At 37.5% G+C, this 17,352-nt stretch overlaps 2 protein-coding genes across 2 annotated transcripts; one reads left to right on the top strand and one right to left on the bottom strand.

Annotated features, from left to right (window-relative positions):
- Positions 1–546: 546 nt before the first annotated feature.
- On the bottom strand, positions 547–1,932 carry LOC131144501 (uncharacterized). The gene is made up of 2 exons (XM_058093194.1): positions 1,279–1,932; positions 547–981 (listed from the first exon to the last, which is right to left on the bottom strand). Exons 1-2 carry the CDS (start codon positions 1,821–1,823, stop codon positions 570–572), a joined length of 957 nt encoding a protein of 318 aa, XP_057949177.1. The 5' UTR covers positions 1,824–1,932; the 3' UTR covers positions 547–569.
- A 2,165-nt stretch (positions 1,933–4,097) lies between these two features.
- LOC131144504 (uncharacterized protein At1g27050) lies at positions 4,098–5,132 on the top strand. Its single transcript, XM_058093203.1, has 2 exons — positions 4,098–4,538; positions 4,660–5,132. Exons 1-2 carry the CDS (start codon positions 4,185–4,187, stop codon positions 4,852–4,854), a joined length of 549 nt encoding a protein of 182 aa, XP_057949186.1. The 5' UTR covers positions 4,098–4,184; the 3' UTR covers positions 4,855–5,132.
- The last annotated feature ends 12,220 nt before the right edge of the window (positions 5,133–17,352 follow it).

The raw sequence follows: 17,352 nt of genomic DNA on the forward strand, positions 1-17,352 counted from the left end.
CATACCATAAATGCAAATGCTTTGTGGATGCGATGTTGAAGCCTGCAAGTAACCTAATGCTTACCTGTTTTTTTTTTTTTATAGAAGTATACTTGTGAGGCTCCAAATTTTTTACCATGGGCCAACCACAATCCCATTCCAATTCTAAGAGCCATTCTAGATAAGTCCTACTGATTCCTTGGCTTGTTGAAATGGCAAAATGAGCCAACCTTCTTCCTCAAATAATTCCAACATGATCAAAGGTATCGCCTTGGAAAAAATACCAGAACAGAGCACAGAATTATAAGGCCACATAACGGTTCAAAAAGCTAAGCTTGTTGGTATCTAGTGATAAGAATCCAATTACGCCTTTTAAAACAGTGATTTTACTCATTCACTTCCAAAGAAAAAAGATACACTAAAAGCATTTCCTAAGAGACTTTTCTAAACTCAATGCCCAACTAGAGAGAGAGAACTATAAATAAGGAAGATATCCTCATGATGACCACATCCAAGTCAGTTCATACTCCATTCACAAAATTCAAAGTTTTTAGTCACCTCAGCAAGAAAAAAAAAGATCTATTTATTCATCAATTTGATGAGCTCAAAGGCCTAAGATTTCGAAGGACACTCCACATGAATGTGGATGTACAGAAGAGAACAATACCAGTTACAATGGCATACTTGATCCCAAGGTTCACCAGCAAGTTTACTAGAAGCCCAGCCAGAACAACACCGCAAAAATTTGCTGACACAGCAGGCCAGAATGGCATGTCAAGAACAGAAGCTATGAAGGCACCTGTCCATGCTCCTGTTCCAGGGAAGGGAATGGCCACGAACAACATAAGACCCAACCACTTGAACTCTTCCACAGGGCCAGCCTTCCTTTTGACATTCTCTAAAAGCGTTCCAAGTAACCCAGAGGCAGACTGATTCCTTCCAGCCAAGTAAGATGCAAACCTCTTCAAATAGAGTACAATGAATGGCACAGGAACCATGTTCCTACAGACAAACAATTTCCCAAAAAGCAAACATCTTTATTAGGAATCTACAGAAAACCCTAGACATGATAATCATATTTAATGATCTAGAACATATAAAAATGCTGAACCTTAGCTATAATAAGCCTAACCATACTATCCGCTGCATCTAAAAGGTAAGAAAAGGGAATTCGATAGAGGAAAAAAAATCGTGTCAAATTGAAGAGGCAAACTTTAAGAACCCAATTTTTTATCTCTATGATTTGAAAGATTAAATGTATGAAATTGGAATCATCAGTGAGAAGAAAAACAGACGAACCCAAGAACAGATAAGACGGTTAGGATTGTTGGCCTGAGTTGCATCCAGTATCCAACAGGGATAGCTCCGCGAAGCTCAATCACCGGAAGCGTGGCGAGGGCAAAGACCACGGCCTCGTCGGGCCAGCCCGAGCTCCGAAGTGCCGCCGCTATCTTGAGACCGAAGCTTGAAGTTCTGACGGAATCGACGGCAGCATCGGCATCACCACAGGCTGCAAACACAGCAAGAGACAGAGACGCCCAGAATACGACCCAAAAGAGAAATTTCACAGGTCTTTCCGCTGGAAATGGCACAATCTCCTCATCTTCTTCAACTGTGCCAGGAAACCCATCTGAAGCAGCTTTTGTCGCAGCGGAAGAAACTGGAGAAGTGGTAGAAAGAGAACCCGGATGGTGAGAAGTTTGAAATTGAAATGCCAAGCATTGGTTTGAGTTGAAGTAGTTTAACTTTTTGTTGTGGGTGATGGAGGGAGCAAAATTTTTGGGTTGGGTTTTTCTAAATGAGGCAAGTAATGGCGATGGTGGTGATGACACAGAGGCAGCCATTGAAGCCGGTGTGGCCGAGAAGAAGCCTGTAACAGCCCCTTTTAACCAAATCTGTTCTTGAGATGGGTGAGAGTATCTGCACTTCGCTTGAGGCTAAACTTGAAGGAGTGAATTATTGGAGTTTTTTTTTTCTAATTTATCCTTTTTTTTTTTTAATATATATTAAATAATACTTTTTTTGTGAAAATAATTCTCGAAATAACTTACGTAATCTCATGACTCGGTCGCGAATGCCATATCGATATCCGAACTGTCGCATGACTCAGTCGGGGGATACCACTTGATAATATGAAAGCATATGAGTGACACTCGGACTACCCACAAGTCACTTCCGAATACATAGTCAGGAGGCAGGTCGATTAGAATCTCAACCGTGTAGGGCCTTCATAGGAATTGCACTTAAACATAAAAGTTAACCGAACAATACATAACTGAAAGAAAGAAAGAGAATATCATGTGCTATACTTTAATTAGTTTATACTTTATGCTCCCCGTATATGTCCAACTCAAACTTGTACCAGGATAATGTGTGTAACGCAACCATCGGTGCCCTCAAGTCATCCCTCCATCTATATAAAATGAAATGTAAGTTTCTGAATGTAACGACTAGTACATACTACGAATTAGTATTCGTAGTACTTATAGAGTGAATGAAGAGAGATAGATGATTTTGGTACTAACCGGTATGCGAGTGGGAGTGGGTCAACCGGACGACCGTCCTAGCCCCTACTAATTATTAGAAAATATTTTCTTAGTATTATGTATGTGAGTAGTAAATTGAACAAGCACAACATGAAAAAAAAATATAAAAAAGAAAATAAATTAGAACTAACATTCGTCCAAATGCAGCTATGAACCGAAAAATCCAAACTAAATTATGAAACAAATTCAACTCAATGTAACAAATTCAAACTCAGTAAGTAAAACAATGAAATTCACGTTTTTGCTAAATAAAAAATACCTACCCCATCTTCTCCCTTAAATAGTTTTCCTCGCCTTCGAACTGTCACCTGCAAGCTTCGCGAACAGTCACCTGCAATCTTTGACGTCCTCTCTGCAATCTCCTACTGTCTCTCCCTTTCCAAACGATCTTCTGAGTGCTCGGGAGGGAAATGGGCGGACGAAGCAAATCTCGTAGGATGAACCTGCGAGATTTTCCACGTGTCACACGCCGCGCCATTTTAGAAACAAATCTTGCAACACCAAACTGCGAGATTTCTACCACGTGTCGCCAGACGAAAGGTTGGAACTTTAAATCTTACAATTTAGTACTGCGAGATTTGCTGAGCTTCATGTCATGCGTCACCTTTCCACTTGCTGAGCTTTAAATCTCGCAGCTTGGTACTACGAGATTACGTGAGCATTAATTTGAGAAATTTTTTCCCAATTAGAGTATTATTTAATATTTTATTTTATTTTAATAATAAAATAAGAAAAAACTCTCAACAAATTGCCACTGACCATTTTTATTAGTTGGATTACTTTAGGTTGAATTTTTAGAATTTACGATTGTTAAGAGTTTTTTATGGATTTAATTAGGTACATTTGTTAGTAGGTTTTTATTAAAAATATAATTATCGTTCATATAATTTTTGCACACATGTCAAGGATATAATGGTCATTTTATTAATATATATGTCAAAATGTTCACATTAAACTGAACACTAACACAAACATCTTATGTGCATTTAAAAAAAAAGAATCTTACAACACGGACTAAATAACAATACTTTAATAAGACAAACATCTTATTTTTTTCAAAATAAAATTATTAAAAATAAATATTTAATATCACGGAGCAACATTAGTAGTGTATTTTTTTCTTAGACATTTTTATAATTTTTTTCTCCTAATATCTCTTTATCTCCCTTCATCAACGTTTCATGTTAGACTTTCAAACTTGAAGTAATACAATTGATTTCTTTGTTGAATGAATTGTTTTCTTCTAAATTATTATATCTTTATATAATTTCTTATGAAATTATCATTTTATTCCATTCTACAATTAAAATAAATATTTTAATACCCATACATAATTTTGTTATTCAACATTTGAGTATCTAATTCCAATCATTTAATATTTAATGACTATATGATTCACTGAATTAAAAGTTAGATTAGCATTTAATTTTTATAAGATGATATTTAAAAATAAATATAAAAATTTTAAGATGAATATATCACATGATTAAATTATAATTAAACAATTTTATTTAACTTTAAATATAGATTAATATACATAATATATATGAGGAATTTTCAAGAATACCCCCCATTCCACCAATTATTACAGGGTGCAGCAACTGTGTTCCTCTCTAATAATTCCCCAAACGTTCAGTTTTGTTTTCGTGTGCTTTTATTATGTTCCTTCCCAAGATGAGCCGTAAGAGAGACAAGCCCTACCTCTCGCGCCACGCGCCCACCTCCACTCCCAAACGACGTCGTCCTCCTCCCCCTCCTTTCCAACCGGCCGCTCATGCCGCCATGGAGCCCTCCGCGAAGGCCCTCTCGGCGGCGGTCCTCGTGATCGGTCTGCCTCTGGACTGCTCCGTCCTCGACCTCAAGTCGCGCTTCGAGATCTACGGCTGCGTCTCCCGCATCCGCATCGAGCGCGATGGTCTCGCCTACATCACCTTCCGATCCAAGTCCTCCGCCGAGGCCGCCATTGCCGCCTCCCTCGACCCTTCTTTTGGCATCAACCTCTACTCCAAACGGGTTAGTGCGCGCGCGCGCGCATACGCACACTCTGACTCTCTCGACACACATTCTCTCTCTCCATCTCTCTCTCTCTCGCTTCGCCATCTTCAACCTGAGATTAGGGGGTTTTTTTTTGCAGGTACAGGTAGTATGGACGAATGACCCTCTTCCGAGCAAGATCCATGGGTCAAGTTCGAAGCTTTTAAGGGCTGAGGTGCCTCTGAGTAGACGCGGAAGAGGTAATAAGCTTGGGTCCAGGAATACTGGTGGTAGTTCAGAGATAGATGTGCCTTACAAAGGCAGGGAAATAGTCGCCTATGACGATGTTCTATAACGTTAGAACCGGGATTCCTAGGGTTTTCTTGATCTGTAACAATTGCATCAAGCATGTCTTTTTGAGCTATGGGCACTGGCAGCATCTTCTAGGTATATTTTAAACCAATGATGTTAAAATTATCAGGATTTCGGAAGAAATTTGTGAAGCAGTTGCATGTGGCTTTGATTTCTGATTTCGTGGTGTTGCCTTTTCTTTTTTGAATTTTTTAAGTTCTGGTTGTGTAATTGTTTTTCAGGCCTATGAATAAATTGAAAGAAGTGTAGAAATTTATCGAACGGTCTTTGCCATAAGCGTGCTTCATTAGATCTTTCCATTTGAATTTTGTGTGTGTGACTCTGTATGTTTTGTTTACAATCCAGTGGTGCATTACATTCCCCATTTAGCTGCTGAGCTTTGCCCCATACTCTAAACCCTGCCCTCCAATTCCTTCTCTCTGCTTCTTTCGGTTTTTCGTTTTCTCATATTCCTCTTCTACAGCCTTGTTGAAGGTGTGATTTGAACTTGCCACTAGCACCTGATGACAATATTACCAAATGCTATCTTGAACGTTTGAAGATTGATGGTTTTGAGTATGATTTCTTATCTGAAAAATGGAAAAATAAATGGGGAAATGGTATTGGGGAGCCAAGCTTGAACTGGGGAGTTTCTAGTATGGATAGAATTTTTTTTTTCTTTTGGGGTGGGGAAGGAGCTCGATGATGTAGCAAGGATTTGTGTTTTTTGGCCACTCTTTTGAGATTTTTTTCGACGAAGCCCTTTGAAAAGGGTTTTGGAATGCCCTGATAAGCTTGTTTCCTCTCATAGTTCACTTTTTATTTGGGATGTTCCAAACTTTTCCTATGGAATGGGCATTTCATATTATCTTTGTTTTCTATCCCTTTGTTTTGTTGCTGAGAACCATGAGACAAATAAAATAATGAACATTTTATATATCATGTTTTTTGTAATCTAAATACAAGAAAATTCAATGTGGCAGAACAGAGTTATTAGATCAGCTTAGCTGAATGGAAGTCTTTAATGCTTTTCCTTCTCCGATCCTGAACTATGAGAAGCTATTATTAACAGCTATAATTCATTTTCTTTTTCTGTATGCCTTATGTTTCATCAACAACAAAATAGGCCTGAATATTTTATTTTTTTGTTTCTGAATACTAATTGAATATTTCCAACTTAATTGTTTGCCAAAGTTCCCCTATATAGTTCCCTTCGTAGATTTTGCATTCCATTCTAACTCTTGTTCCATGTATGTCAGGTATTAAATTGTGTTTTGTTTCCATTGCCTATGCTATTCTGCACTTCTCACCCCCATTTTGAGAAATCAGGAACCCAAGGATTAGAATTGCTTTTTCCTTCCATGGCATTAATTAGTTGCTATATAGGTTCCATTTCTTCTGCATCAGATGATGTGCAGGTGTTTTACAGTTCTCTGAACCAGAAGCTCGCAAGGGTCATATGAATCTCTAAATTTTCAAGCCTGAAGCTATGAGTCGGTTTGTTTCCTTCATTTATTTCAACTATTAGATGGTGAGTGGGAGATTTCAGGTTACAAATGGGGTACTCATTCCCTTGCGTCACTCTTTCTCCTTTAGCGGACAACCCTGCAGATTTTAGTGGGTTAATTTCTGTAATGCTGCTCTTGAAGTGTCTTTCGACAATTTTCAATGCTTGCTTTTGCTGGGGATTTTCACAGCTTTTAACACCCAGGTTTCGACTTACCTCACAGATTTCAAAAACTTTTCAGAATTTTAATTTTCACTTTTTATGGAAGATTATGTTCTTGAAGTGTGCTAGCATGTCAAGCTCCAGTGAACTTGTAATCATTCTACTTGCCTATGGAAAGTTTAGAATACTTAAATCCAGAATTTTAAATCAAAGAGTTCTTTTATCATTCGTTGGTGTTCTGCCCCCTTGAAGCTCATGTATGCTGGACAGTAACAGTAACAATCCATGATTGAGGATTTGCCAAACCATCTGATCATATCCCATTGAGGGCATGCCTTGACCTGGCAACGGTGCCTGTGATTGTTGGAAGCCCTTTGCTCTTTAGCTGGCTGAGGCAGAGGCTTCCATTTGCACAATTCATTGATGATACATGCAGCAGCTCATTTGGTTTCAGGAAAGAAAACATTGAGAAAGAAAGCTCCAAAAATCATCTAGAGCTAACAGAAAAATCATTAGCCACTTCAAGAGCCTAGTTATATCACCCGAGGATCCAAATTGCTATTGGTGAAGGATTTGGAGTCTGGAAACTCTCTCTCTCTCTCTCCATTGTCAAACTTCTCAGGTGCTGAGGATCTTATCAATTGAAGGATGAGATGATACTGTTTAGTGGAATTTGTGTGACATCTATATATTCCAATTTCCCCTTTCAATATTTTTAGAAAAAAAGAATAAAAAACAAATTATTGGGCAAAAAGAAGAATGAAATCTATCGTGTTTGCCAGCAGAGTGCCAAGGATTTTCATGGGTAGGCAAGGTGTCATGACGTTATAGAATACCAAGGCCAAAAGAATCACATTTGCCTAAATATGTCGAGACTATCCAATTTTATTCAGTTGTGCTACTCCAAATACATAGTAATCAAGTAATGTTGGCATGGCAATCCTAATCCACTTGAGATGGTTGATGAGGAGCCATGGATGAAACAATAGGGTGTTATATTCACATCTTACACAAGATTGAAGGTAATTCTCATCTCATAGTACGATCCTTGAGTAGGGCTGTAAATGAACCAAGCTACTCGTGAGTTGTTCGGGTGTTTGGCTCAATAAGGGTTTGTTTGGACTCATTTATTATTCAATGAGTGATTCCCAAGCTTAATTTTTAGGCTCGATTTGAGGCAAGTGTGAGCACAACATGCTCAAGGATAATTATAACTACCAACAAACGCAATAAGTTGGAATTAGAGAAAGTAACATCATATACAACTTGACAATGATATATGAAAGTCTAGCAATCCTCAATAGTTCAATTTGTACAAGGCAATACCACCTATACTTAAGCTCAAGAGCCAACACTCATCCCAACCTTTGGATTGTTAGTGACATGAGATCCTATTCTTTGTGATCATTCATAAGACACCCAATCGTATACAAAAGTCTAGACACCTTTTAAGGATGTCAACTATCTGTCCCAAGTACTCTTTGGGGTGTTGACTTAGCGTTCGTAAGGACACTAAGGATGGTTTGACACTCCTTGGTGTCTTTTTTTTTTTTTTTTCTAAAATAATCATTTTTCTTGTGTCATTCTCATTCTAATTATGAATCACGCGCCTAAAGTTCATACATCACTTGATCGAGAATGTTATTTAACAACTAATCAACTTTGCAAAGTCCGTAGCAAGATTATAAGTACATGTATAACATCATATGCATTTGTATCAATGTTTATAATAGTTACCGACAATACACATTTTCACATAAACCGTGTTCTTTCAAGGTTGTCCATGTGGCCTTTTTGCACATGACCTGAATTTAAGAGCGTAAAATTGTGACATGTTCCTCCACTCCATCTTATCAACTTTCTTGATGATTAAAACAGATGTGGCCTTCAGCTAAACTTTAACAAACACAAGGAGAATCACTTGAACGTTAGGGCTTTCAAGGTTGATCTTCCTTGGGCACAGTTTGCATGACCATTTCAAAGTTGTCCCCACACTTAAGCTTTCTAAAACACCCATGTGGAGGACATACCCTAGTGCAAAATATATTCAGAAAACACCGAACTAATAATTGGTCTCCTAAAAAAATACACCTAAACTTTCAATTCTTAAAGAAGTGAGTTACAACATTTACCATACATTCATCCAACCTCTTTCGCCATTAACAATCCTTAATATGAATTTGTATCTCCTCTGTCACACTATGACCCAATGGGAATCAAGTCAAGACAGACTACAAGAGGAATATAAGTTTCAAGCCTATCACAAATATTGGGATTGAGAACATATGCTCAATAAACAAAATAAAGAGAACAAGAAAAATCAAAATATCATGCATGGTGTACAATCAACAAAAATATTTGTAAAAGGTTGAACTAATGTAGATATAAGAGTACAAAAATCAAAATATCATGAAAGTAGTGGATGCACTTGTGCAATTAAACAAGTAATGGTATAGTTCAATAGCTCTACATATATCAGCAGGAGAATGATCATAGTAAATACAACTCATTCTTCAAAACTATAAAATGAATGGAATGAGAGAGTGTTTGTGAACAGATACATAATAGAGGTTTACAAGAGAAAAGGACTGGAGGATAAGGGCTGTAACTACATCAGATTAATCAGATTCAGAGAAGTTTATTGCTCTAATACCATATTGTAGATCTGAAATAAATTGAAGATTCAATGAAGAAAATACAACACTTCGGGTTAGAGATGGAGATGGAGATGATTGGAAGATAAGGAGAGGAGAAAAGTCATTTAGTAGTTTCCTGGAGCATACATACATCTTTAAGCATGCCCTCTTATATAGTAGTAATAAAAAAAATGCATGGACGAAAATACCCTTACTCTAAAATGATTTTTTTCTTTGAACAGGTTTAAAACCTGGATGAGTACTGCCGGTCTGACTTGGCTGGATCAGAATTGTCATCTCGCTGATCCATATGATATCACGAAACTAGATTTGCAGTGAGCCAAAGTGAACCTGGCCAAAAGCAGGTGACTCAGCCGGGCTCAGCCAAAATTGTCTTTAGTTTGTTGTTATATCACCTTAAGGATCCAAATTCGTTTTGGTGAGGGTTTTAACTCTCTCTCCTTCTCCTCTCTCTCCATTGTGAAATTTCTCAGGTACAGAGGAACTTATCAGTTGAAGGATGGGATGATAATATTTAGTGGAACTGGTGGGATCTTGTTTGATAAAAATGTTAAGCATTATGATTATTGAAACTTTTATGATTTTACCCTTCAATTTTTGAAATTGTTTGCTGCACAATTATAAGTTTGAACAATATTCATCCATATATTCTATTTTCTCCTTTCAACATTTAAAAGAAGAAGAAGAAAAAACAAATTGTTAAAACAAATTCTCATTTAATGATGAATGATTCATGGGTCTAGATGGAGAATGATGTTTAACAACTGATTCATGGTTAATGTTTATACTTTCTCTAAGAATTTGAAAGCAAGAAAAAGTAACTGCAAAAAAAAAAAAAAAAATTTAAAACATTTTAAAAAATTGTGCCACTTTACTTAGTTTGACGGCCATGTGTGTCAAGATTTAACAATCCTTATTCATGTTGCCTGTTTGCGCATGTAGAGAGAAAATAAATGATAAATAGCACTCCTTAGATCATGAAATAATTTTTAATCCACAACAAGAAAGGTGGGTAGCAAAATCAAAACCCAAGACCTCTTGGTTATCATTAATTTGATATCATATTAGATTACCAGTTTATAGACATTAAGTTATTAGGTTGTGAGCCAAAAATATATATTAAGTTTTAGCATAAATTAATAAAAAATAAATATCTAAATCTTGAGAAATATTCGAGACTCCAACCACCTTAGTCAATAGAACTCTAAACTTCAATAGTCAATACTCTTCCAACTAACTAATTATGCTAGCTGGAGAAGATCTGAAGCAAACTTTGTTATTTTTAAACATTTTTTTTTGTTTTTCTTATATTTATTTGCAATTTGATGTAATTTGAAACTGGATTGTAACAAATGGATTGTATAGGTTGTAATTTATAATATTTTTTATAATATTATATATTTTAGTCTTTTATTTTTTGTACAAATGCATGAAAAATGTGGTATGTTGTTTGTGGTGTGGCTTTTATACTTTGGATTCCATAAACAAAGAAAAAAGAAAAATGTGAAGGGGCAGCACAGTAGGGGCTCATCGACGAGTGCCCTGTGATCTTTGACGAGAAGACAGTAAGGACTCGTCGACAAGTGTCCTATACTTGTCGACGAGAAGATCCCGAGAGGTCCAAAAGTTCAGAGTTTTTGAGATACCTAGAGTAGAAAAATAGGATCGTTGACGAGTGGAATTGTAACGACCCGGCCCTTTATATGGACTCAAGTGTCACTCACTTATACCAAATATCTAAACTTGTTCAAGATATGGAAAAACCCACCCTAAACAGGGACATACGGGTATAAATCATACATAATTATGATGTAAATGTCGCGGAAAAACATAAACATCCATTAAGATTTCTATTAGACTTATACCAGAGTTTACTAATACATCCATAATTTACATAAATTCGGACTTGGAATAATTCTCATTATTACAACCCTCCAAAAGGGAACTTCATCTAAGTTTATTACAAGATTCATATGCTTACGTAAGCTGACCAAAAATAATCTCCCCAGTCCCTTTAGCTATTAGGACTGACGCCCTGATGGACCTGAAAACAAAAGTTGTATGATAGGGTGAGACACCTCTCAGTAAGGAAGAAGGAGTTACAAAAGTGTGTGACTGCATACATGTACATTTTAACAAGAACTCATGCATTCAAAACATTTGTTTATAATATTGCATCATATCACATTTGTTTGCACCTAAAGTATTTAAATCATGCATATGATTATGAGAACAACTCCAGCTTGGTATGACAATTTTCCTATTTACCCCGTGGCACGGGTTGTGCACTGATTGCCTTTGACAGTGTCCTGTTCGTGCAGACAAAGTCGAGCATCTTTTATGATCTGACCGCCCCCTGGTTTATTTTTACCAGCAGCTTACTAACTCCTCGCAGGTTGACCAACTAACGTACCCATACTGATTTCTCACGTATGGTTGCACTGTACTGCCAGCATCGGTACCTAGCCCTAGGAGTTTATTTCAACCCCCGAACATGGAGTATTTTTCAACTCCTTTTTACTAAAGTTTCTTTCAACCTCTTTTGGTCACAAGTTGTGGCTCCAGTATCATATATACAATTTATAGCAAAACAGTAAACTGTGCAATTCCAATATTTTTCACAAATTCAGATAATCGCATTGGGTTCAAACCGGCGCCTTTCCACTCAGTTTACCCCTCTTTGTTTATTGATTCAGCTCGGTGTATCACTGGCCTCCGTTTCTCACATTCTTAATATAACAAATTGGAATTTCGTTCCCATACTCTATATCAATAGTATAGAAAATTCATTCATTTCCATTTCAACATATATCACACAAGTTTAATCCAAAAACCCGCTAAATGATAGAAATCAAGTAAACATCATTTAAATAAATAAGTAAAAGGATTCGAGCATCTCCTACTATAGTATAATTGCAAATAAATGATTTTCGTAAGATTTGGAGATCATACCCCAAAATCATCGTTTTTACCAAAAATTGTAAAATAGTAAAACCAGCATTTCTACTTGGTAGAATTTAGCAAATAAGCAGTTAAATCATACATAATAACATAAACTAGTTTTTTAACGGTTTAGTTTTCTAAAAATGTTGTTGTAATCAAATTTCCCTTACCTTATACTCAAAATGAAAGTTCGTGTGAACACGATCCAAATCGACAACCCAGGATTCCGAAAACCTAAAACCACAAAACATAACCTTACTATGTTTTCTACTACTATCCAAATATCCAATCAAAACTAAGATCAAATCTCTACCTTGACTTTTGGGAAAAACCCGAAAATCTCTGAAACGACGATCTTATCCACTAAACTTGTAGAGTTTTTTCTTCTAATCCACGCAGTACCCTCCATTTTTGGAAACGGACGACAAACGGCGAAGAATCCTAGAGAGAGAGAGAGAGATTCGCAGGTTAGAGAGAGAGAGAGAGAGAGAGAGAGAGAGAGAGAGAGAGAGAGCTTTTGGGTGAATCTTAGCTCCTAAGTAACTCAAATGGGATATTTATAGGGCCTTTGACTCGGTCCAATTCGTCGGCGAGGCGGCGTTTCATTGACAAATCCACCACACAAATCATCGATGAGGCCCTGAACTTCATCAACGAGGATTTCCCGAGAACCTCCCAAAACCCCTCGGCATTCTCTCGTCGACGAGGCTCTAAATTTCGTCAACAAGGCTCTGAAGGATTTCATCGATGAACGCGATCCTTTGTCGACGAATCCAGCTTATAAAGGTTTGGGTCTCTACAAGAATGATTCGTCGACGAGTGTTCTTCTTGGTCTTGTCAACGAATCTCCTGTTCTTGTCGACGAGAGGTTCTAGGCTACAAGCATTTTTTTGAATTTTGAATTTGAACGTTGGAGTGGTTGGGTAATTGGAGGGAAACCTCCGAGGGACTTATGCCATTCTGGGCATATATTGATTGAGAGAGTGATCATTTGAGAAGTGTATTGTATACTTTGTGATTTTCATAGTGAAATTTGTGTGTCATTGCTTTCATGGATGTAGGCTTTGCCAAACCACGTAAATCTTATTGTTGTTCTTGTTCTGGTTGTGTTTCATTTACTTATTGTATTCATTCCGCTGTGCATCTTATTTATTCGATCCATATCTCAACAAATTGGTATTAGAGCGATTGTTGTTATGACATCGGGATTGTCTTCTACAAGATTTGACATCATCAAATTTGATGGAACCAGGAACTTTGGTTTATGGCAGAGGAGAGTGAAGGACATTATTATGCAATAAGGAATGGCTAAGATTCTACTTGATACTCAACTGGAAGGAATGGATGAGGCAACATGGGTAGATTTGAAAGCAAAGGTCGCTTCTACAACACGCTTTTGTTTGGCCGACGAAGTACTCTATCGAGTGATGGAGGAAGATTCTCCAACGGCTATATGGCGAAAGTTAGAGAGTCGCTACATGTCTAAATCTATTAATAATAAACTTTTTCTTAAGCAACATTTGTATTGGCTTAAAATGATTGAAGGATCAAAGTTAGATCAACACATTAATGCTTTCAATCAAATTATTAGTGATTTGATAAGAGTTGATGTTAAGTTTGATGAGAATGACAAAGTTTTGATGTTGTTAAACTTTTTGCCCTCAACTCATACCTATGAAAATCTTGTGACCACTCTTACGTGGGGAAAAGAAACCCTCGATCTAGAAGAGGTAACAAGTGTTTTGCTAAATTTTCATCAAAGATTGAAAATATGTGATGAAGGAGAAGGACTTGTGATAAAGGGTAATAACGAGCGAGGCAAGGGAAAATCCAAACATGGATCAAGTTAGAAATCCTGAAATCAATCCAAGAAGAAGAAAGAAATCTGGTATTATAAATGTGGTAAAAAGGGGCATGTGAAATCGAAGTGTCCGGATTGGAAGAAGGGAAATTCTGAGAAACATGAGGGTACTTCAAAATATGTGAATGTCGTTCAAGAAGGAGGTTCAGCATGTAGTGATGGTGATGTTCTATCAGTTTCAGCGGGGTCAGATAATCTAATGGACTCTTAGATACTTAACTCGGCATATTTTTATCACATGACTCCAAACAAGGAGTGGTTCAGCACTTACAGGTTAGTGAGTTTTGGATCAGTTCTTATGGGTAATGATGCTTCTTGTAAGATCATTGGCATAGAAAATGTAAAGATAAAAATGTTTGATGGTGTTGTAAGAACGTTGTGTAATGTAAGACATATACCAGAGTAGAGGAAGAGTTTGATATTACTTGGTACTTTGGATTGTAATGGCTTTAATTACAAGTCCAAAGGTGGAATTCTGACGGTATGTAAAGGTAATCTGACTGTAATGAAAGGGCAGAAACTGGATGGGAATATCTACACATTGTATGGAACTACCGTTGTAGGCGAAGCTGCAGCTATATATGCTGAATCAGATGAGACCATTTTGTGGCATATGCGCCTTGGGCATATGGGGGAACACAACATGAAAGAACTACACAAGAGGAAACTTTTGAAGGGCTTGAAATCATGTCTGCTGTAATTTTGTAGGATTTGTGTTCTTGGAAAATAGAACAGGACAAAGTTCAGATCAGTTAAACACAAGACAAAGGGTATTCTTGATTACGTGCATTCAGATGTTTAGGGTCCGGTTAGAGTTGCATCAAAGGGAGAACATGTGTATTATGTGAGTTTCATTAATGATCACTCACGGAAGGTCTGGGTTTACTTCATAAGTCACAAATCAAGTACGTTTGCCAAGTTTAAGATTTGGAAGAGTAAAGTGGAAAACCTGACAAGAAGGATAATCAAATACTTAAGGTCGGATAATGAGACCGAGTACGCTAATTCTTGATTTATAGAGTTTTGTGCGGAACAGGGCATTAAGAGACACTTTACAGTTTGCCGGACACCTCAACAAGATGGTGTAGCAGAATGGATGAATCGGACTCTTAATAAAGGGCCTAATGTCTCAGATTAAATACAGGACTACCGAAGAACTTCTGGGCCAAGGCAGTGAGTATGACTTGTTTTCTGATAAACAGATCACTAAGGGTGTCACTAAAGGGTAGAGTGGCAAAAGAGGTTTGGACGGGAAATGCAGTAGACTACTCCGGATTGAAGGTATTCAAGTGTCCAACCTATTTTCACCTATCTAGTAAGGAGAGGTCTAAGTTTGACTCAAAGTCTCGTCGTTGCATCTTTTTAGGATATCTAGAGGGTGTGAAGGGGTACAAACTATTGCAAACAAGGTGGTGATCAGCAAGGATGTAGTCTTTGATGAAAAGACTATGGTGAAGCATACTCAAGAGTATGATGAAAAGAAACAAGAACTAGAAAGTTGGGGCAGTGATGAACATGTTGTGCAGGTGGAGTTGGAAGCTCAGAGCAATGGAAATGATCATGGTCTTATGGTTGCAATGAGTTCTAGCTCGGGAAACCAATAAGTCGACGAAATTCCTATATGGAGATCTAGACGCACTATCAGGCCTCCATCAAGGTATGGATTTGAAGAGTTAGTATCTTATGTTTTCCTTACTAGTTGCAATGATCCAACTACATTTCAAGAAGCAGTCCATGGTTAGGAGAAAGATAGGTGGATGAGCGTGATCATTGAGGAGATGGAATCACTACATAAGAACCAAACTTGGGATTTGGTGGAGCTTCCAGATGGGAAGAGACTAATAGGTTGCAAATGGGTATATAAGAAGAAGGAAGCCAGAAAAGGAATGAGAGAAGTTCAAGGTATGGTTGGTGGCAAAAGGATACTCACAAAAAAAAGGGATTGATTATGATGAGATCTTTTCTCCAATGGTCCGACATACTTCTATCATAATTGTGTTTGAGTTGGTAGTCCATTATGATCTTCATTTTGAACAAATGGACGTGAAGACGACGTTTCTTCACGATGACTTGGAGGAACAAATCTACATGGTACAGTCAAAGTGATTCATTGAACCGGGAAAAGAAAATTTTATTTGTAGGTTGAAGAAATCTCTTTATGGGCTGAAATAGTCTCCAAGGCAATGGTATAAACGGTTTGATTCTTACATGATCAAGATTGGTTATAAGAGGTGTGAGTATGACTGCTGCGTATATGTGAACAAGCTTGAGGATGGTTCTCTTATTTTCTTGTTATTGTACGTCGATGACATGTTGATAGCTATAAAGGATTTAATTGAGATGAATCAGTTAAAGGACCTGTTGTATAAGGAATTTGACATGAAAGATCTTGGATCAGCCAATAAAATACTTGGGATGGAGATTCGTCGTGATAGAATTGTAGGGAGATTATAATTATCTTTGGGCGGTTATGTATAGAAGGTGTTGGAGAAGTTTAGCATGACTGATGCAAGACCGATGTGTACACCTCTGACAAATCATTTCAAGTTGTATACTGCAGGTTGCCCAAGTACGGATGAGGAAATCCAAGACATGTCAAAGGTCCCCTATACGAGTGTTATAGGGAGTTTTATGTATGACATTGTGTGTACAAGGCCAAATTTAGCTTATGCGGTGAGCATGATAAGTAAGTTTCTTTATAATCCAGGAAAGCAGCATTGGGAAATCGTCAAATGGATACTTAGATACTTACGGGGTACATCGGGATATAGCATCATGTTCAGCAAGCAACAGGTTGTCCTTTAATTATGGGGTTTGTTAATGCTGATTATACTGGAAATATAGATGACAGAAGGTCTACAACGGGATATGTGTTTACCCTTATAGGAGGACCGGTGTGTTGGAGATCCATAGTACAGTCTCTAGTAGCATTATCCATGACTGAGGTGGAATATATAGCAGTTGTTGAAGTTACAAAGGAAGCCTTATGGCTTTCTGGTTTAGTCATAGAGTTGGGGTTACAACAAGATGGAGTGGTGCTGCGTTGTGATAGTTAGAGTGTCATTTACTTGGTGAAGAATCATATATACCATGCTAAAACCAAGCACATTGATGTGATGTTCCACAGGGTTTGGGAATTGATTGCTTCGGGTGAGCTTGTGTTGGAGAAAGTTCACACGTCTGAAAATGCAACGGATATTCTGACAAAATCAGTAACTTCTGATAAGTCCAAGCAAAATGCAACGGATATTCTGACGAAATCAGTAACTTCTGATAAGTTCAAGCATTGCTTGGACTTACTCCATGTTTCCAAGTGATAGAAGGGAGGCATACCCGACCAACCGTTCCAAGTTTAAGGTGGAACAGTTAGAC

The sequence above is a fragment of the Malania oleifera genome, chromosome 12, assembly GCF_029873635.1.
Source record: "Malania oleifera isolate guangnan ecotype guangnan chromosome 12, ASM2987363v1, whole genome shotgun sequence".
Taxonomy (NCBI): Eukaryota; Viridiplantae; Streptophyta; class Magnoliopsida; order Santalales; family Ximeniaceae; genus Malania; species Malania oleifera.